The sequence below is a fragment of the Dromiciops gliroides genome, chromosome 4 (assembly GCF_019393635.1).
Source record: "Dromiciops gliroides isolate mDroGli1 chromosome 4, mDroGli1.pri, whole genome shotgun sequence".
Lineage (NCBI taxonomy): Eukaryota > Metazoa > Chordata > Mammalia > Microbiotheria > Microbiotheriidae > Dromiciops > Dromiciops gliroides.
The window spans coordinates 201,549,742-201,571,261 of record NC_057864.1 but is presented as its reverse complement, the minus strand read 5'-3'; the positions used below and the strand labels follow the sequence as shown (position 1 = coordinate 201,571,261).

At 45.4% G+C, this 21,520-nt stretch overlaps 1 protein-coding gene across 1 annotated transcript in view; it reads right to left on the bottom strand.

The window, feature by feature from the left end:
• Nucleotides 1-2,341: 2,341 nt before the first annotated feature.
• SDK2 (sidekick cell adhesion molecule 2) overlaps nt 2,342-21,520 on the bottom strand; it is a 462,515-nt gene continuing 443,336 nt past the window's right edge. Inside the window, exon 45 of the mRNA XM_043963496.1 lies at nt 2,342-8,072. Within this exon, the coding sequence (XP_043819431.1) occupies nt 7,719-8,072 (354 nt within the window). The 3' untranslated portion in view covers nt 2,342-7,718. The remainder of the gene's footprint in view (nt 8,073-21,520) is intronic.

Sequence of the window (21,520 nt, the reverse complement as noted above, 5' to 3'; positions counted from 1 at the left end):
GGACTACAGGAGAGAGATGTTGCAAACATCATTACTGTTACTGGGATAGTTGGTTTTGCTTAACTGTTTTATTTTGTTTTTGTCATCAAAGGAAGGTCTGGGGAGGGGGGAGGAGGGGCAGGAAAGGGGTTTACATAGAACTGGAAATCGCTGTCCTATAACAAGAAACACCAATATATTTTTTTAATTGCAAAATTAAAAAAAAGAAATAACACTAAGGAATGATATGTAAATGGGCTTGCCCATTAGACTAGAACATTTCCTGAAATCTCCCCAAGGAGATACAAATCTAAAACTCAGTTGACTCTTTTTTTCTTTCAAATCTACTAAATTTATATTATTATAAATTAAAGCTAATAAGCCTGGTTCACTTTTACACCAAATTTTATGGTTTACAGAAGCTTTCCTCACTACTGTTGTATATTGTAGGTGTCGCAAGTATTATTCCCAATAAAAGTTGATGAAACTGGGGTGGCTAGGTGGTACAGTGGATAAAGCATTGGCCCTGGATGCAGGAGCACCTGAGTTAAAATCCAGCCTCAGACACTTGACACTAGCTGTGTGACCATGGGCAAGTCACTTGACCCCAACTGCCTCACCAAAAAAAAAAAAGTTGATGAAACTGTGGGTGGGAGAAATGAATTGTCTTGTCCACACTCATGGGAATGGGCACATAGCCAGTAGGAAAGGTGATATCTGAACCCCAATCTTTGTTACTTCAAGTCTAGCACCCTATCTACTGTGCCACACTGCCTCTCTTTTGCCATAACTGAAGCAAAGCCTAGAAAAATGGGAGCAAAAAGTAAAGTAAGGATTAGTCAGTTTGCCAAACTGCAAGAGACAGAAAGACAGACAGATTAGTTGCTATCTATGCTTGCCTGACACCAGAATTCATTTGGTCAGTAGAAAAGTATCTTCAATAATAAGGCAGGATGCATATTCTAAGGTGGACCACAGTCCGGGCAAACCAGTTCACTGAGACCTTCCAAATCCCTTTGTTCAATTGCAGTGTTACCACACTGATTCAGTTTTCCAAATACTTTGATATAGCAAAGGGGATGCCTTGAATAGCAGGCTGACCCAAATCACTGGGGAGGTAATAAAGCGTCCTATTGGTACTGCCATTTATTTCTTGTGTGACATTGGACAAGCAAGTCACCTTACCACTGTGGGCCACAAAATGAGGGGACTACACCAAGATGGCACCTCTGAGATCCATTATTGCTTGAAATCTCTGGTCTTTTCTCTACTTTAGGTTGTTTTTCAATAATAAGATGAATACTTGTATGATATAGTTTGGTTAACAATATGTGTATTTCCAAATAACTCATAAACAATAGGTAAACCTTCAAGTATGAAAAATAAACAAATAAATGGATAAATAAATGAGGCAGCTTTGGTGTTACAGTAGATAGAGTGCCAAGTCTGGAGTCAGGAAGACCTGAGTTCAAATCCAGCCTCAGACACATACTAGTTGTATGTGACCCTGGGCAAATCACTTAACCCTGTTTGTCTCAGTTTCCTCATCTGTAAAATGAGCTGAAGAAGGAAACGGCAAATTGCTCCAATATCTTTGCCAAGAAAACCCCAAATGGGGTCATGAAGACTCAGACACAACTGAATAACAAAAAGCTGTTAAAAGGGGATTTCTTTAAAAAAAAGATTCCTATGATTGTGAATCTAGGTATCCTGAATCAGTTCCTCAGAGCTTCCTCATGCCTTGAGTATGTAGAGTTCAGAACCAGATCTGCTCTGAGGGAGCCCACTAGGAAGGGGTCTGGGTAAAGCCCAGTCTGAGTGTTCTGCTGGCATAGTTAGGTATGGACTTGTGATTTCATCAGTACAGGGAATTTTCAACTTCCTCTACCAACTCAGGATGGCATGTGCTCTGAAACATATAGTCAGTAGAGATGCTTAGGGTACTGAGAGGTTAAATGACTTGTTCAGGTTCACACAGGCAGTCTGTGTCAGAGGCAGACTTAACCTCAGATCTTCCTACCTTCGAGGTCACAACTTTCTGCCTTTCCCAGTTAAGTATAGATTCCATTTTATCTGAGAACACAGTAAGAATGCAGGCCAGACCTTTGAACTTATTTATAGATCTGACCCTAATCACAAGGAATTAATCTCAAGTTGATTGTTCAACTGTCTGAGTTCTGAAAATGATTGATTTCTTTGACCCTTCCCCCTCAATCCCAGCCATGTTTAAGGCACTGAAGCAACAAGAAAGGCCTATGGTCAATGTGACATTTCCCAATATAATCTGGGGGGGGGGGGGCGGCACTAAAGAATGAAAAATCCACCAAATCTCAAAAAAAAATTTATTTAGAAAATGCTGACAGTTTGACAGGACATGAGACATCTTGCGGCATTATATTTCAAACCATTTTTTCCTCCTTGCCTTTCATTTAAAAAATAAACTTGCTAACAAGCTATATGACATATATAGATATATATATTTTCTTACAGACACCTGCCATGATTAAATACTCTCCTCATATTTTTTTTTCATTATCTCTTTTAAATCAAAAATAAAGATTTTTGCTGATTTTGTTTTTCCTTTTGTTCGGAGTGAATGTGAGAGTAAAGAAAAATAACATGTTCAAACACTTTGGGTTATTCAGAGGGGACACAAGCACATCACAAAGGAGTGGACACCGGGGAAGGGGAGGCATTGACATTGACCTGCCTGCTGGCAGTCCACAGTGGGAGCTAGACTCGGGCAAAGGTCAAAGTCACCCCTCTCAGCTTGCCTGTTTGGATGCTGCCAGGTATGACCACGAATGACCATGTAACAGGACTCATAGGGCTGACTTTGGCCACTCAGATGGCTTCTGAGCCACTCCCCATCCCTCTTCTCTTTGAACTCCATTCCCCAAGGGGTTGCCACTTCCAAGGACTTGCTGACCCCCCAGAGGGCAATTAGGTTGATCTTGGCACACTGAAGACACCAAGGATAAAGGGAGTCCCCTCCCAGGGGTGGGGCTCTGGCACCTTTAAAATCACTGCCCTAAGAGTGGTGTGGACAATGTCAGAAGGCCACAGGGCAGCATGAGCTGGGCAGGGCTGAGCTGGGCTGAGGCAGGTTGGGCTGGAGACAATCTTAAGACAGCATTCTTATCTATCTCCTCTAACTGATGGCAGTGGTGAGTAGGCAGGAGAGTGGTCGATGACCTCTTGGGATCTTCACCACTAGAGCTAGGCCTGTGTCTGGAAATCCCCCTCAATTCAGGGGAAAAGGTGCTTTTGGAATCCAAGGTAGGAGTTATTTGGTTCATCTTGGCAGTCCTTGTGCTCGGCTGACCCTGTGTGCAAGAGGGAGTGAAAGAATCCCAATAAATGGGCTCCTTGATGCCAACACAGGTGACTTTAGTTGCTTCCTGTAGTTAGATGGGGTCATCCATAGGTCATGGCTGCATGAAACCATGGGGTGCTGTGGTTCCATCTCTAGGTGTGATATGCTTCTCCTAGACCCTTGTGGATAGTCACATTGGCATCCCTTCCCAGACCTAGTCAAGTATGATGTGGCATATGAGCCATGCTTGCTCAGGATGCTCTTCGGTATCCTTATACTATCCACTCGCCTGAGACAATCTTCTAGGAGATGGAAGAGAGCAAGCACATTCCAGCTCTGTGAATATGTAAACAGGGGTGGAGAGGAGCTTCTTTTGGAAAATATGGTGTTCCAGATGCCAGAAACTTGGGTTCCCATATGTAGCTATAACCAGCAAAAGGCAAATGTCCACATGTATGGGGATCTGCTCTGTGAAGAAGACTCACCTTTGGGCTAGCTCAATTGATCCCACCCATACCCGTGGTCTGCTCCTTCTCCTTACAAATCTCAAACACTAGTTTTAGCCCAGCCTCATGGCTGGCCAGCTACTTGTGCCTCGTTCAAGAGAGGCAGGTAAGCATTACCTGGGGTGTTGCTTTTTTTCTCTCCCCAAGGAAGCACTGGAGGGCATTTAGCATGAGGTCAGATGAGGGTTGTATATATGTTTGTGTGTGTGATTGCAAGTTTGTCTATTTTTGTGTACAGAGGCAGTGTGGTATAAGAAAAAGACAGCTGGCCTCACAGTAAGGAAGACCTGGCTTTGAGTCCTGCCTTTCAGAGTTCCAGGCAACTCTAAGACTGTAAGATGCAGAGAAGGTGCTGATCTATATTGGTTGGGAAGGTTCCTCACTAGCATTTTCCTATAGCAATGAAATCACAGGTCTGATTTAAAAAAAAAGTGTATGCACATTAAAAAAAAAAAGAAAATTTGGCTGTATAAGATACATATGTGTATATATACATACATATGCTATATATTATGTGCATAATATATATCTGTATACATATACCCATATTTTTATATTTAAAAGTTCACAATTCTCTAAATGGAATGGAGTTTTAATCATTTCCTAACATTAACTGGAAACTTCTTTAAGGGGCCCAAACACATTGCGGGTTGGGAAAAGGAGAGGGTTATTTTTTTCTTTTCTTTTCTTTGTAATGAGAGCAGAAAGAAAAGCAGTATGATCAAATGGGGACAGTGGCAGATGTGTTGCCATGGAGATGGTGGGATGCTTGATATGGGGCTGGGGGAAGGGTATTATGAGACCTGAATTCCATGCTGGATATTTCTGGTTTTTCTTCAACGCCAAACAAGGCCTTCACTAAGCTTAAGGCCCAGGTTAAACAACAACAGCACAAGAAGAAAGCCCTAGACCTCTGCTTGGTGGTTCTTTGTCCTAGTCTGTACCCGAGGGTAGGGTTTTTCCATTCTGTGACACCTCTTCCTTAGCGAAGTTCTTTTTCCTACAACCATCTCTGGACCATATCGTGCCAGGTAGTTTGACACCCAGTGCACAGACAACCTGTCACCTAAGTTGTTTCCCTGGTCCCCGAGAGCATTTCTTTCACATTTAGCCAGCATCTAAGTCAGTCCTAAAAATCAATGATTGGTTTTGCCCTGTTAGCAGGCTCCTGTCACTTAGGGAAAGCAGCGGTCATTGCTAGAGGGATGGTCAGCATGGAAAAGGCAGACTATCTCAACCAGTCTGCAATCAAAGTGACATCCCAGGACCATCTGCATATTCTCCAGGGCTTGTCTCTTGTCCATTTCTTGGGGTGGGCTAGGGCTTAGATTCCCTCTCCCTACTCTTTAAGGCTTCTCAGAGCATAGTTGTGCTAATCCAGTTTTCTACCTTCCAATAGTCAGATGGGTTTTTCTTTTTTTGCGAGGCAATGAGGGTTAAGTGACTTGCCCAGGGTCACACAGCTACTAAGTGTCAAGAGTCTGAGACTGGATTTGAACTCAGGTCCTCCTGAATCTAGGGCCGGTGCTTTATCCACTTCGTCACCTAGCTACCCTCTGATGGGCTTTTCTAAGAGACCTGCCTGTCCCCCAAATCATCTCACTAGCCACTGCTATCACCAGGAAACCGCTGGCTCCATTCTCCAGTCAGCTTTCCAGGGGTAGACTGAGTTCTCACCTCTCCCCCTACAAAGTAATGACGTTGGAATCCCAGCACTTGATGGCCGCTGTGAGGATGTCCACCCTCCCTTTCTTGGCCTCTGGGTGTCCTAGGCACCTCTTCTGGGGTAGGGATCTGGTGTGAACCATACCACCCCTTTCCGTTGCTCTACAGACACATTGCATCTAGACATGACAAAGTGGTGAGAGTATCCGAGGAGCCAAAGAAAGTGGCTTTTAAAAAGAACATTCTTCCAAGTGGGTAATTTTTTGGAAAAGGATTTCTTTTTCCCTGTCAACTATTCTTGTCTCCCAGGTCATCCCCTTGGCTGCCCTTTCCTGGGGCTGATTCCAGGGGACTTCCCACACCCTGTGGCCAGATTCTCCCATTTATCTCAAAGGTATATTTTTCCTCTCAAGAGAGGTCTTTGGCTCTTTATAAATGGGGTGTTTTAGGGAATGTGCCAATGGCCTGTACCCTTGTTGGGAATGATCCGACCCTTCCTTCTGTCTTTTTCTTCTGCCTCCTGGGAGAAGGAGATAGGACATTAACATAGTTTCCTCAGGCCTCACTTCTGGGCAGGCACTGAATGTACGTGTGTGATTTCTGTTTGTGGCATGTGTATACATGTGTGTAAGACAGAAAAATGAGACACCAATGCGAATGTGTGTTTGTTTTGCTATGCTATGAAAAGAAATCCAAGTGATTTCTGTTCTAAAAACCAAGAGGCTTTGATTACAGAATACCAAGCCCAGCCTCTCTTTCTTCCTGCTTCCTGTTCTGCGCTGGGAGAAGGGGGCTCCTTCAACACAGAAGGAGATTGGAGGATGGGGAGGGAGAAGCCTGGTGTTTGCCGAGATAAGGACCCCAGCCTCCCACCCAGCTCCCAACTCCAGGGAACAATTTTAAAATTTTTGGTTTCTCACTTCTCCAGAAGAGTTCTCCTGGGGACCATCCCTTCTTCTTTTTCTTTTCTTTCTTTCTTTCTTTCTTTTCTTAAAGGGCCAGGGCAAGCACAGAAGGAAAGATGAGTCAAAGCCTCATCCTTAATCTCAACAAGCTGTCACTCTCCATCAACATCTTCCCCAGTGAGCCATGCCTTCATTGCAGTGGTGCATCTTTGCTTCCTGACAGCCTCTATCCCTCCTAAGCCTGCACTCAAGACACAGAATTCAAGTAAAGTGATTATAGGACTTAGCTGCCTGGTCCTCTTACCCAACCCCCTCACTTGCTTGCTTAACAACAAGAGGTAAAAAGAGCTAGCTGGGCTGCCTCCTGAGGTTAATTTTTTTTTTCTTATTAAAAAACAAAAACAAAAAACAAACAAACAAAAAACTTGTTGGGAGTTGAACCAGAGCCCCATCCAGGGGAGCACAGGCAGGTCCAGACAGGGAGGAAGGGGGGCCTGTTGCAAGGCCAGTTATCCCAGGGTTGGCTTTGACAGTGCACTGAATGTTATAGTTCTCTTCCAACTCCACCCTGAAGGCAGGAGCTGGTGGGTTATGGGATAGAACCCAATATCTTCTGCCTAGGGACCGACTCACCCTGAGTCCTCACCTAGTCTAGATTCCCAGATCCTCAGGGGGATCAAGCTAACTGACCATGGTCTTTCTTCCCACTTCCCTCTTTTATCTATTTCCACCCCACCCCAACCCACCCTTGAGGAATTAGCAAGGCCACCCTGGGTTAGAGGGGATGGAGAAGGGTGGGGCTTTGGCTTGAAGGATTCCCATCTTGGTGGAAAAAGGCAGCAAAATGTTGGTGTGGGCATTGGTATCTCCATGTCCCAACAGTGTACCCCAAGTGCCATAGTGAAAATGGATCGAGGCCAGGGACATTCATCCTGTGTTCTGCAGTGGAGAAGGGTTAAGTGTCCCAACTAACTGCTTCTTGGTTTTTCTCATTTCTCTCCCCCTCTCTGTAGGGGCCTGGACTTAACTTTGCCACCCTGTGGACACTGGGTTCTCTTCTTCATCTCTGTTGAACCCTCAAGGCAGCAAAGGCCTAGAAAACTTAACTAGGGCTGATTGTCTTCCACAGACACATAACACATTTGCTTGCTTTTTTTTTTCCCCTTTCTTCCTTCCCTTTCAGGATTAGGTTTTGCTAGCCCCTGGAATCTCTGGAAAAATAAAGTTGGGAGGTGAAAAGTCAACTTGACTCTGAGTTTTGTTTTGTTTTCAGAGAGGAAAAGTTGGGGGTGGGGTGGGTGAGGAGGAGGATTTATCTTGTACCATTTCTTTCTTTCCTTTCCAACATCAAACAAATGATGAGAATCCAGCTATAGGGGCCCGAGACCCAGGAGCTAGGCTACTGGGGGGCCGGTAGATCGTGCTCTGTTGGCTAGGAGGATTGGCAGGGTTCTGGGGCGTTGGAGTCCGACTGGCTTTGGGCCGGAAGAGGCTGCCCTGCTGGGTGCTGTTGTTGTTAGCGACGGTGGCATGCTCAGGGTCCCCTGAGTCGCTCTCTGTGTAGCTGTAGGCTTGGGCCCGCGAGATACCCTTCTGCTGCCGCCTCCATGAGTTGTAGTAGGTGGGGTCGCTGATGTAATGGTTGACAAATGAGTGGGCCTTTTGGTGGTTCTGGTCAACTTCATATTCACTGTCACTTCCCTGAGGGGAAAGAGGGCATGTTAGTGGCTAAGACATTAAGTGGGTCAGACATCACCCAGTTGGGGACAGAGTGAGCGAGGGCCTGGACTCTGGCTCTGGTTTGTACTGATCCTAATCCAGTTAGGCCCGGATCTTTAGACCCTCATGCTCTTCAAACAAACCTCCCAATTTCTCAGCCTCACTGCAGTGCCCTGAGGCCCACTGAGATGAGGTAAATAAGGACACTCTCTGGAATCAATTAATAAGCACCTATGAAATACTTGCTCTGTACCTAGCACTGTGCTCAGTGCTGGGGATACAAGAAAAAAAAAAAAGCACCCCAACGACAAAAAAGCCAAAACAGTCTCTGCCCTGAAGTTGCTTATGTTTGTTCCAGAATGGGGGAAGACAGCTATATAAACTAGAACACGCAAGATAGAGTGCTGGCTCTGGAGTCAAGAAGTTTTATTGTTGCTCATTGGTTTCAGTCCTGTCCGACTCTCTTCGTGACACCATTTGGGGTTTTCTTGGCAAAAATACTGGAGTGATTGGCCATTTCCTTCTCCAGCTCAGGGAGACCTGAGTTCAAATCCAGTTTCAGACACATGATAGCTGTGTGACCCCGGATAGGTCACTTAAGTTTTGTTTGCCTCGGTTTCTTCATCTGTAAAATGGGGATAATAATAGCACTTTACCTGCCACCCAGGGTTGTTGTGAGGATCAAATGAGATAATTGTAAAGCAGTTAGTATAGTACTTGGCAAATAGTAAGCACCATATAATAATTATTATTATGATAAGAAATACAAGGGCAGCTAGGTGGTGCAGTGGATAGAACATGGCCCTGGATTCAGGAGGACCTGAGTTCAAATCCAGCCTCAGACACTTAACACTTACTAGCTGTGTGACCCTGGGCAAGTCACTTAACCCCACTTGCCTCACCAAAAAAAAAAAAGAAATACAGAATAACTTTAGAAGGGATATCACTAGCAGCTGGGGCTCAGGGTGGGGCAGGAAGGGCCTTCTGGAGAAGGTGGGCCTTGAACAGACTCAAGAAGGAAGCTGAGGGGGGGTAGCTAGGTGGCGCAGTGGATAGAGCACTGGCCCTGGAGTCAGGACGACCTGAGTTCAAATCCAGCCTCAGACACTTAACACTAGCTGTGTGACCCTGGGCAAGTCACTTAACCCCAATTGCCTCACCACCACCACCACCACCCCCCCAAAAAAAGAAGGAAGCTGAGAATTCTAAAAGTCAGAGTTTAGGAGAGAGAGAGAGCATTCCAGCCACTTGTTAACTGTGCAGAGACACTGATAGGAGTGAAGAGTCTGGGTAATATTGGATCCTAGAGTGAATGGGGATCAGAGGGGGGTGGTAAGAGGGTAAGAGGATTAGAAAGGTAGGAAGGTGCCAAGTTGTGAGGAACTTTAAATGTCAAACAAAGGGAGTCACTGGAGTTTAATTCGTGGAGGGTGACATGTTTTAGGAAAATCACTTTGGTAGCTGAGTGGTGCATGGTTTGGAGTGGAAAGACCCCTGAGGCAGGGGCACCTGATTAGAAGGCTATTGCAATAGTTCAGGTGATGACAGCATGACTTTTTTGTTGTTGATCAGTAGTTTCAAACTCTTCATGATCCCGTTTTGGAGTTTTCTTGGCAAAGATACTGGAGTGGTTTGTCATTTCCTACTTCAGCTCATTTTACAGATGAGGAACTTAGGCAAACGGGCTTAAGGGACCTGTCCAGGGTTTCACAAGGCTAGTAAGTGTCTGAGGCAGATCTGAACTCAGGAATAGGAGTCTTCATGACTCCAAGCCCAGTGCTTTCTCTACTGTGCCTCCTAGCTGACCACCATCATCTGTACAGAATCATCTATATAGACATAATAATTATTAATAATATTATTAATAATAATAATCAGGTTCCTACGGGACCTGATGAGATCACTTAATGAGAGGGGAAAAAAAGATGGGGATACCCTCAGTTAATGAGCATGACACAAATGAAGAGCCAGCAAAAGAGCCAGATGAGGGGGCTGATGGGTAAGAGGAGAAGCAGAGAGAGACGTCCCAAAAACTCAGGGAGGAGAGCGTATTCAGGAGAAGTAGGTGGTCAGCAGTGGCAGATGCTTCAGAGAGCAAATGAAGGAAAAAGCCATTAAATTTATTTGTTTGTTTTATTTTAAAGTTGTTATTATTATTATTAATAATAATAATTTTTGTGGGGCAATGAGGGTTAATTGACTTGCCCAGGGTCACACAGCTAGTAAGTGTCAAGTGTCTGAGGCCAGATTTGAATTCAGGTCCTCCTGAATTCAGGGCTGGTGCTCTATCCACTGTGCTACCTAGCTGCCCCTGAACTTTTTAATCTGTAAAATAAAGTGGTTGGACTGGATGGCTTCTGAGGCCCCTTCTAGTTCTAGACCACTGAGTATATCACTGGACAAATCTAGACTTTTAGTCATGAGAATTTGGCCACTAAACTAACTTATCTCTCTGCTCCCATGAGACTGTTCTCCTCGGCAGCCAAGGCATCTCCGAGTCAATCATCTGAAAGCCAAGTTAGAGAGATGCCTCAGATCCTGTTGCTCCCCTGCCTCAACCCATGAAAAACTTCTGTAACCACCTCTAGCCCCAGAGGCTCAGCTTGTCAGGCAGCTGGCGATGCTGGCCCAGAGCAGCCAGACAATGGAAAATCCTTCTGCCCGGCTCTGCCTCCTGTTCTTCCCTCTGTGACACAATCCCACACAATACAAACCAGTTCTTTTCCTTTCATTTGCCTAGCTGCTAGCCTAGAGTGGAACAAAGAGGGACGCAGGGACAATAGGGCAGAGAGGAGAGACCCACTCACCGCCCCCAACCCAATGAAGAGTGTGGAGGGAGGAATGCTGGCCCAATGTCACCTGGCTGAAGGAGGCCAGGGGCTGGGTGGATTGATCCCAGAGCAAAGTCAGTCTCCAAGTCACCAAGCTGGGAGGGTGGGGGAGGGCATGTGCCATGCTTGAGCTAATGGTCCCTTTTCTATCATCCATTTAAGCCCTGGAGCAGGGATGTGGGTAGGGACTTTAACTAAGGTTAGTACCTGGGAAGGGGCTAGGGTGGGGGAGGTCAACTATTATTTGGAATTTTACCATGGTACAATTAAGAGTACTAAAGAGGGGCGGCTAGGTGGCTCAGTGGATAGAGCACCGGCCCTGGAGTCAGGAGTACCCGGGTTCAAATCCGGCCTCAGACACTTAACACTTACTAGCTGTGTGACCCTGGGCAAGTCACTTAACCCCAATTGCCTCACTAAAAAAAAAAAAAAGAGTACCAAGGAATTCTAGCTGGACCATCCCTGCCTGAGGGTTGGTCCTCAAAGGGGCTTAGTCTGAATAAGCCCTAGAGAGCATCCTTGCTTTGTAATTATTTGTATTTTATTTTATGCATTTTGAAACATTATCTGAGGCAGCAGCTAGGTGGCACAGTGGACAGAACACTATCCCTGGGGTCAGGGACTTGAGTTCAAATCCAACCTCAGATCCTTACTAGCTGTGTGACCCTGGAAAGGTCACTTAATCCCACTGCCTCAAACTACAAACAAAGCAAAAATCTCTAATTCCATCCTTCTGATGAGATGGAGGACCAGCACACTTTACCATCTGCATTGCCACTGATGCTAAGGTCCTCCAGGCTTTGCCACGTACCTGACCTGGAGGCCCTGCAGTCTCCCAAGGTTATCTGCCCTACTTATACAACCTGAGGATCTGTGAACCCTTGTGATACCACCAAGGCTTGGATCTTTCCTTGTATCTGATGCTGAACTTTCTTTCACCTGTGGTTTGCTTCAGTGAGAGCATAAGCTCTTTGAGAGCAAGGAACTGTCTCAATTTTCCTAATTCTATGCCCAGAATTTAGCATGGTATTGGTACACAGTAAGCACTCAATAGTTGATTTTTCACTCATTCATTCACTTTAGAGCTGAGAAAACAGGGAGGCAAGAGAGTGACTTGCCAAAAGTCAAGCAGTAGGGGGCAGCTAGGTGGTACAGTCGATAAAGCACTGGCCCTGGATTCAGGAGGACCTGAATTAAAATCCGACCTCAGACACTTGACACTTCCTAGCTGTGTGGCCTTGGGTAAGTCACTTAACCCTCATTGCCTCACAGAAAAAAAGAAAAGAAAAAAAGTCAAGCAGTAATAAATAGCAAGGCCAGCATTTGAACCCAGGGCCTCTGACTTCAAATCTCATCTTCTGTTCACCATAGCAGGATCTTGATCTCTGGAGAAACCCCTGGAACTGTTCTGGATCTAAACTCAGTTTTTGGATGGCCTCAAGGCATCCATCCCGGCATTCCAAGATTCTACTCTTTGTGATCCCATTTGGGGTTTTCTTGGCAAAGATACATTTACTTCTCTAGCTCATTTTACAGATGAGGAAACTGAGGCAAACAGGGTTAAGTGACTTGTCTGGGGTCAAAAAGCCAGAAAGTGTCTGAGGTTGGATTTGAACTTAGAGGTCTTCCTGACTGCAGGCTCCAGAGCTCTATCCATTGCACTTCCCGGCTTCCCCATGACCTTTACCTTCGATCTATTCTGCATCTAGTCTTGCAAGAATTGTCTCCCAAGAGTTGTCTCCCGTACTGGAACGCCTCCTTGAGGAGGGTGGGGCAGGGACTGGGATTTTGGGTGTATTTTTCCCCCCTCCTTTTTTATAACCCTAGGGCTTAGTTCTGCCTAGAACATATTAAGCATTTAATAAATGCTTGTTGATTGCTTGATTGACATGGGGCTGAATCGGAACTGGGCAGACCTATGGGACAAGGCTGGTGAAGTCCGGAGCTTCAGGTTACCGGCCTCGTGTGTTCTGGGATGAGAGAGAGAGAGGGAGACAATGGGGCATATGTGGCAGTTCTTGTAAAAATGTCGGAGGGGTGCAAGAACGGGGTTTGGGGGAAGCGCAGGGAGGTAGGGGTAGGTGGGGGGTGGTATTCATATCTCCGTGCGAGAAGAAAGCTGGTGAGCAGGTGGGGTGGGAAAAGGAAACCTCCCCTCTCCCCCCTCTTATTAGCATAAAATCATCAAGGCTAGGAGCGGGAGGAATGGTTGTAGCTTGGTGGGGGGGTGGGGTGGGGTGGGGTGGGGTGGGGAGGGGAGGGGAGGTCTTTTCTCTGCTTCCCTCTTGAGCATCTGGCACATACCCTCCCGGGAGGTTACATCCCCCATCGCGCACCCCATCCGTCGACTTGTAATGCAGGACGGGACTTTTTATGTTCCCGGTAGGAATGGGGGTGGGGGAAAACCCAGTGCACAAATGGGGGGAGGGGCCCTGCTCAATAGGGGGAGGGGCTGAGAAATGAACCAAAAAAAAAAAAAAAGGGAAAGGGGAGAATCTTTTTATCTAACCTGCATTTGCTTCCACCTCTGCGAAGCGACCCCACCCCTTTCCCTGTCTCTGGCCAGGCCAGGTCAGGCTAAAGTGGCTGCCCTGAGCCCTTCCAAGCCCAGGGGAGGGAGAGGCCTGTAATAACTGCTCCTGCTGCCGCCGCCTGCGGGAGGTTGGGGGTGGATAGAGGGGTGGGCTTTGTCTCATCCAACATCTGTTTCTTTTCAGGCTGGTAGTGGAGTGTGAGGAGGAGGAAGAAGAGAGAGAAAGAGAGTAGGTGGGGGGGAGTATGGGCTCCGATGCGCTTTCAGCTTTCCCTGTGCTCCCCATAATTGAATTCAGCTTCCCCGTAACTCTGCACACAATGCGAGCCATTCATGGGCAGCCCTGCACTCCACCAGCCTGGCAATGGAGTGACAGCTTTCGGCTCCTGCGCCTCTTAAGAACTCCTCAAAGCCACTCCATCATCGAGGAGAGGAGGGTTTGGCAGGAGAGGGGCAGCGGGGGCCAGCGGCGGGCGCGGAATCCGGGCGGAGGGAAGGGAGAGGAACCACGTGGGGGCCACGGAGAACAGTCAGGACCGAATGGAGGGGGAGCCGAGGGCTTCTCGTTGTGAGGCTCATCTCCATAGCGCTGCCTGGGCTCACGGGCAGGAGGAGAGGCTTTCCAGTGGGGAGATGGAGAGAAGAAATGGGGATGGTGGGGAGATGAAAGCCCTGAGGGGGTGGGGGGAGTGTCACTCTGCTACAAAGCAGGCTGTGGGCACAGGACCGGGAAATTCAATGTGCTGTCACCCTGCAAGGCCCCCTTCCCCACTAGTATCCACCCTTACGGGAAGCCTTTCCAAACTCTTAATTCTAGTGCCTTCCTTCGCTTGATTATTTCCTGTTTATCCTGTATATAAGTTGTTTGCACACAGTTATTTGCATGTTGTCTTCCCATGAGACTTGCTTGAGGTCAGGGACTGTTCTTTTTGCCTTTCTCTGTATTCGGGGCACTAAACACAGTGCCTGGCACACAGGAGGCATTTGGACAAATGTTTATTGACGGGCTCCTGGATCCTAGAGGAAGGCAGTGGGGTGTAGTGGATGGAGTGTGGTAGGGCATCCAAAATAGCTAATCTGACCCTGGGCTGAATTAAGAGAGACCGCTGATTCCACGAATGAGGAGGTGACAATTTTATGACTGTTCTGGCCAGACTTTCTGGAGAGGGAAGTTCAGTTATGGGCTATGACTGAAAAGATTAATAATAGCTAGCATTTATATAGTACTTTAAGGTTTACATAGAGTTTTACAAGTATTTTCTCACTTGATTTTTATAACAACCCTAAAAAGTAGATGCTATTATTATTCCTAATTTACCAATGAGGAAACTGAGGCAGAGGTTAAATGACTTGTCCAGGGTCACACAGCTAGGCGGTGTCTGAGGCTGGATTTGAACTGAGACAGCTATGCAGCACAGCAGATAGAGTGTTGGACCTGCAGTCAGGAAGACCTGAGCTCAATCAAATCTGGCCTCAGAAACTAGCTTCTGTGACCCTGGGCAAGTCACTCAAACTGTTTACCTTAGTTTACTCAACTGGGGGATTATTACCTCCCAAAATTATTGTGTGGATCAAATGAAATATTTGCAAAGTGCTTTGCATGGTACCTGGCACATAGTAAGCACAATAGAAATATTAGCTATTATTATTACTATTATTAGGTCCTCCTGACTCTGGGTCCAGAGCTTTATCCACTCTACTATCTAGCTGCCTCGGCTTTCTGAGAAGAAGGACAATATCCTAATAGCCTCTGTGGGATTTTTTTTTTTTTTTTTGTGGGGCAGTGAGGGTTAAGTGCCTTGCCCAGGGTCACACAGGTAAGTGTCAAGTGTCTAAGGTCACATTTGAACTCAGGTCCTCCTAAATCCAGGGCCGGTGCTTTATCTACTGTGCCACCTCACTGCCCCTTTTGATGGACTGGATCAGACTCACCTACAGGGCAGTCTGATAACTTATACTGAGGATAGAGTTGGGTTAGTGGTTCTTTCTCTTTCCTTCCTTCCTTCCTTCCTTCCTTCCTTCCTTCCTTCCTTCCTTCCTTCCTTCCTTCCTTCCTTCCTTCCTTCCTTCCTCCCTTCCTCCGTCCTTCTCTCTCTAAATGAAAATAGGAAGCTATTTTCCTGCTCTTATCCATCTCTTCAAATGCCTTGCCTGATGACCATTTCACAATCTGTGATGCTTTTAAGTAAAGTGATGGAAAATTTCATGTCATTGGGCTTACTTCTCTCCACCTTCCCCTTCCCCAGAATGGAAGTCATGTATCTTTCTCACAGTCACAGAGGATGGTTTAGCTGGGGCAGAGAGCTAGGACCCTTCCCCCTTTGGAAAGGTCTTGGGGTATATGTGCTGGAAGAGACAGAAGCAGGGCCCAGGCCTGTCGCTAGATTTGAATTTTCCTTCTTTTTTCCCTCTATAGTCCTAAATGCTCTTCTGTGAGCTTCTTGGATATTTCGTTGTACTGAATATTACGTTGAAAGAAGTATGTGTGTATTGGGGGGTGGGGTATTAGGCCTGGAAAGTCTTTTTTGGGTTATATCTAGATTTTAGATGTGAAAATATTATATGTAGGTTGTCCCAAGTTTTAGGCCTTAATAGCTTGAGACTTTTGGAACAGCCTTTATTTCTTATATATCAAGATTTAATTCCCCTACTTAATAAACTCCAGTGGCTCCCTCTCCCCTCTAGCATCAAACACAAAATGCTCTGCTTGGCATTCAAAGCCCTTCCTAAACCTTTCTACCTCTCCATTCTTCTTCTTCTTCTTTTTTTTTTGCATGGGGCAATGGGGGTTAAGTGACTTGTCCAGGGTCACACAGCTAGTAAGTATCAAGTGTCTGAGGCTGGATTTGAACTCAGGTACTCCTGAATCCAGGGCCAGTGCTTTATCCACTTTGCCACCTAGCTGCCCCCTCTCCATTCTTCTTACACCTCACTACTAGTACCCTGACACTCTTTGATCCAGTGACATTGGCCTCCTTGCTGTTCCATGAACAAGACTCTCTATCTCTCAGCTCTGGGCATTTTTTGTGGCTGTCCTCCATGCCTGGAATGTTTTCTTTCTTCAATTCTGTCTACTGACTTCCCTACCTCCTTTTAAGTCCTAACTAAAATCCCATATTTTACAGAAAATCTTTCCTAAACCTCTTAATTCTAGTGCCTTCCCTCTGTTAATGATTTCCTATTTATCCTGTACATAGCTTGCTTTGTCTATGTTTGCATGCTGTGTCCCTCCAGGTCAGGGGCTCTCTTTTGGTATCCCCACTGCTTAGCATAGAGCCTGGCACATAGTAGGTGCTTAACCAATGTTTATTTTTTGATATTTATAAAATCAAACTAGGGTCTGATGGGACAATCATATGATGATGTAAAGATAAAGGAGGTAGCAACAGGTGAGGATGTAGCTACCTTCCCATCCTGAAGTTGCTAGAAGATGCTACACAGCCATTGCTGGTTTGGGGCAGGCCCAGTTAGCACCTGGAACATTACGGGTGTGACTACTAAACAAAGAGGTTACATGTGACAACACTTCCTTCAGAAAATACAAATTCTAGCATATTCATTAAGAAAAACCAATGTTGTTCCCATTGGGAGGTTGGTAATTCATTCCTATGGTGCTGCCATATCTGGAGACATGTCTGAAGTGTCTCTTTGGGAACTAGCTCTGGGACCTATGACACACACATTCTTTTGAACATCCCCAGTGGAGACAAATCTTTTTCCCTTTGAAGGAGGATTTACTTTTCAGATAGTGCCAAGAATTCCTTGGAACCAAATGTGATAAATGAGTGATCCATGGGTAGCACCACTGGGACATCAGTTCCCTCATCAACAAACTGAAAATGAGGACATCTCCCTCAAAAGGTTTGCTTTGAAGGCAGACAAGGTTTCTGAAAAGGTTTGGTACAGTCTTAATCTTTTTTTTTTTTTTAGTGAGGCAATTGGGGCCAAGTGACTTGCCCAGGGTCACACAGCCAGCAAGCGTCAAGTGTCTGAGGCCAGATCTGAACTCAGGTACTCCTGACTCCAGGGCCAGTGCCCTATCCACTGCACCACCTAGCTAGCCCCCAGTCTTAATCTTTTAATAGTTTAAGACAGCTTAAAATTGCACTTCGATTTTTGGGATGTCCCAAATATGTAAAATGCTTTGTAATACTGAAATGTTATCTACAGAAATGCGAACTAATGTTAGTACAGAGAAATGAGGAGGGGCTATAGATCAATTACTGACTTTGTCATGTGACTCATAAACTGCCTCTGAAAGTCAGAATTCCCCAAAACAGGTCTAATGATGATGATGATGATGATACTAATAACATATTTCTAAAATGATTTAAAAATAACAGACAAGGGGCAGCTAGGTGGCGCAGTGGATAGAGCACCGGCCCTGGAGTCAGGAGTACCTGGGTTCAAATCCAGCCTCAAACACTTAACACTTACTAGCTGTGTGACCCTGGGCAAGTCACTTAACCCCAATTGCCTCACTAAAAAAAAAAAAATAACAGACAAAGGGCTTTACATGCATTGTTTCACATGAGCATAACAAACCTGTGAGGTGGGTATTGAAAATACTGTCCCATTTTTAAGATGAGGGAACTGAAGGTTTCCTTGCCCTGACTGGTGACTGCCTCTCCTTGACCACTATTTCAGAAAAGTACCGGATACCATGACTTCATTCCTTATTCTCCCACTATCTCTTCTTCTCCAACCTCCACTAATTTCCTTTTCTCTCTCCTGTTCCTCGTCCCCTTCCTACCCCATAAGTTTGAAACCATAAACCACAATCATATCCATACTCCCAAGGTTCCTGGATAAGGATGTGTTAGTCTACTCCCTTACGGCTCCACCAAACATTCCTATAATTTTGTCCAAAATACCTTTTCTTGGCCACCACTTTCCTTTGTTTTGTAGTCTCCCCCAGCAGAATGTAAGCTCCTTGAAGGCAGGGATTGTCTTTGCTTATGTTTGTAGCCCTTAAGTTTAGCCACAGTGCTTGGCCAGTAGTAAGTGCTTACAAGCGCATTCATTCATTCATATGAATTTGGTTCATTTAAAAAGTAGTCGGGAGGGGACATAAAGCACTGGCCCTGGAGTCAGGAGGACCTGAGTTCAAATCCGACCTCAGACACTTAACACTTATTAGCTGTGTGACCCTGGGGCAAGTCACTTAACCCTCATTGCCTCACCAAAAAACCCAAAAAACCCCCAAAGCAAAAGCAGTCGGATGACTTTATAATCATGCCTCTAACTTCTGCTATCTTGTTCACCAGCTGGTGAACACCAGCCATCTTGCTGACCTACCCTTGGCTTGGAGTCAGTCCAGATTGATCAGCAGCTTCCGCATGACCACATTCTCTCTCTATAAAATAAAACCTAACAAAATAACCACACAACCCACACTTGGGGCCAGTGTTGATATTAATCCTCTTTGAAAGAGAGCTTTTAAAGTCTCCTATCCAATTACTCCCTAGGGCCTAGGGCAAATTGAGACCATTGTACCATCCCCCTTTTCTCTCCAAGAAATGGAATTTGGAGTTGCTTGATTTATTATCAGTTGAAATATGTATCCAAGTTTCCACTGGCATAAAGATTTTGGAGATAGCTACATCCAGGGGTGATCTGGTAAATGTTTAACAACCAGCTTTCGGGGAAAAAGTGTGTACATGACACACTTTTAAATTTCATCTGCATTACTAATGTTTTCCCTATCACTTTCTAATTTCTAGACATTCAACAAAATAACAAATCAAGCCCTGATTTAGAGTATTTGCTGATTTCTGAGGCATAAATGCTCACGATGAAAATTTAACAATGGCTCTCTTAGATGGGTTTGATCTATTCCCTTGGCTAAATCCTAAGCAAACCCAATCAAGTTAATAAAACATTCAGAGCATCCTTAACCCAAAAAGGGGCTAACTTCCAAAAAAGTATGGTCTGTGGGCAAAGGAACAGCTCCTGCCTATGTAGCTTCCAGTACGCTTAGTATATTTTCCTCTCAGTATATACTTTCTCTCATGGCCATCCCATTCATAGTCATAGCTTCAATCACTGCCCTAGTCTAGCTTCTAAGGCAGAGCAGAAAGAGTGCTAGGTTTAGAATTAGGGGCCAGGGTTCAAACCCCAGCTTTGCCCCTTAGTATGACTTTTGGCAAGTCACCTGACCTTTCCTCTGGGAAACGGGGGCGGGGGGGCCCACGCGGGTTGAGGTAGGGGACCTGTAAGGTCTCTTTCAGAAGTGGATCTATGGTCCTGTGATTCTGTTACCACCTGCCTGGCCTATTGTAAGAGCCCAGTAAATAGGCCTTCCTGCCTCTACTTTCACAGAATCTTGGCAAGGACTTCAGAGATCATCTGGTTCAAGGTGGGGGTTGGCATCTCCTCTTCCATATGCATAAGTGGTCAGCCAGCTTCCACTCAAAGACCTCCAATAGATGGAAAAACACTACCTCCCAAGTCAGCTCATTCCAATTCAATGTTGGACAGCACTGACTGTTAGTACATTCTCCTCCTCCCCCTCTGCCTCCCCTCCCCCCTTATATCACGTCTAAATCTGCCTCTCTGCAACTTTCAACCTATCACTTCTAATTTCTGTTGTGCTAAACCAAGAAAAATAAACCTTATTTCTTTCCCATAGGACAGCCCTACAAATACATATAAGTATTTACAATTATATTACATATTAACATTGATAATCATGAATTTAGTGATTTAATATTCAGATGATTAATTAATTATACATATTAAAATGATATGATATATTACTACATGCCAAGTACTGTGCTAAGCACTAGGGATACAAAGCAAAACAAGAACTGTCTTTATTCTCAAGGATCTAACATTCTGATAGGAAAGACAATGTGTGGGGCAGCTAGGTGGCGCAGTGGATGGAGCACCGGCCCTCTGGATTCAGGAGTACCTGAGTTCAAATTCGACCTCAGATACTTAACACTTACTAGCTGTGTGACTCTGGGCAAGTCACTTAACCCCAATTGCCTTACCAAAAAAAAAAAAAAGACAATGGGACCTACAAGAGACATATAGAGCAGATGGAAGAAGGGAAGGCCCTACCGGTTGTGGGAAAGCCCTCCTACAGGAGGTAGTGGTTGAGCTCAGTCTTTAAAAAATGGATTTTTACTGATATCTTACTTTATCTCCTAGATTTCCCCCTGCATCTTTCTCTTTCTCCCTACTCCAAAAAGCTATTCCTTAAAAACAAATACTTTTTTGTTTGCGGGGCAATGGGGGTTAAGTGACTTGCCCCCCGGGGTCACACAGCTAGTAAGCGTTAAGTGTCTGAGGCCAGATTTGAACTCAGGTCCTCCTGAATCCAGGGCCAGTGCTTTATCTACTGTGCCACCGAGCTGCTCCACTTCTTCCTCTTTTTAAAAAAGTATTTGTTGGGAGCAGCTAGATGGCGCAGTGGTTAAAGCGCTAGCCCTGGATTCAGGAGGACCTGAGTTCAAATCTAGCCTCAGACACTTGACACTTACTAGCTGTGTGACCCTGGGCAAGTCACTTAACCCTCATTGCCCCACCCCCCCCCAAAAAAAGGGGAAGAAGAAAAACTAAGTTCTACAAAGCCAATACATTTAAACAAGCTGATGTTATATCTGCAAAGGACTGAAGAGATGTGTATCTTGAGCTGAGCCTTAAAAGAAGTCAGGGACTCTAAGAGGTTAGGAGGGAGAGAATTCCAGGCCTGGGAGTCAGCCAGGACAAAGCTATGGAGGTAAGGGATTGAAGGGTTGTGTATGAGGAACAGGTAAGTACAACTGGGGGGCTGTAGCATTCATGATGGGGAGTAATGAATCCAAAGACTGGAACAGTAGCAAGAGGCCTAGTTGTGAATGTCAACTGGAGGAGTGTGTGTATATATTCACACAATATGCATATGTACACACACACACACACACACACACACGTCTATATATCCTATATACATATGCATACACATGCCTAGATTTACACAGTGTATACACATGCATATGTATAGATGCATATGCATGCATGCATGCACACAACACAATATAACCCACATATTTATGCACACATGTCTATATTTACACGTA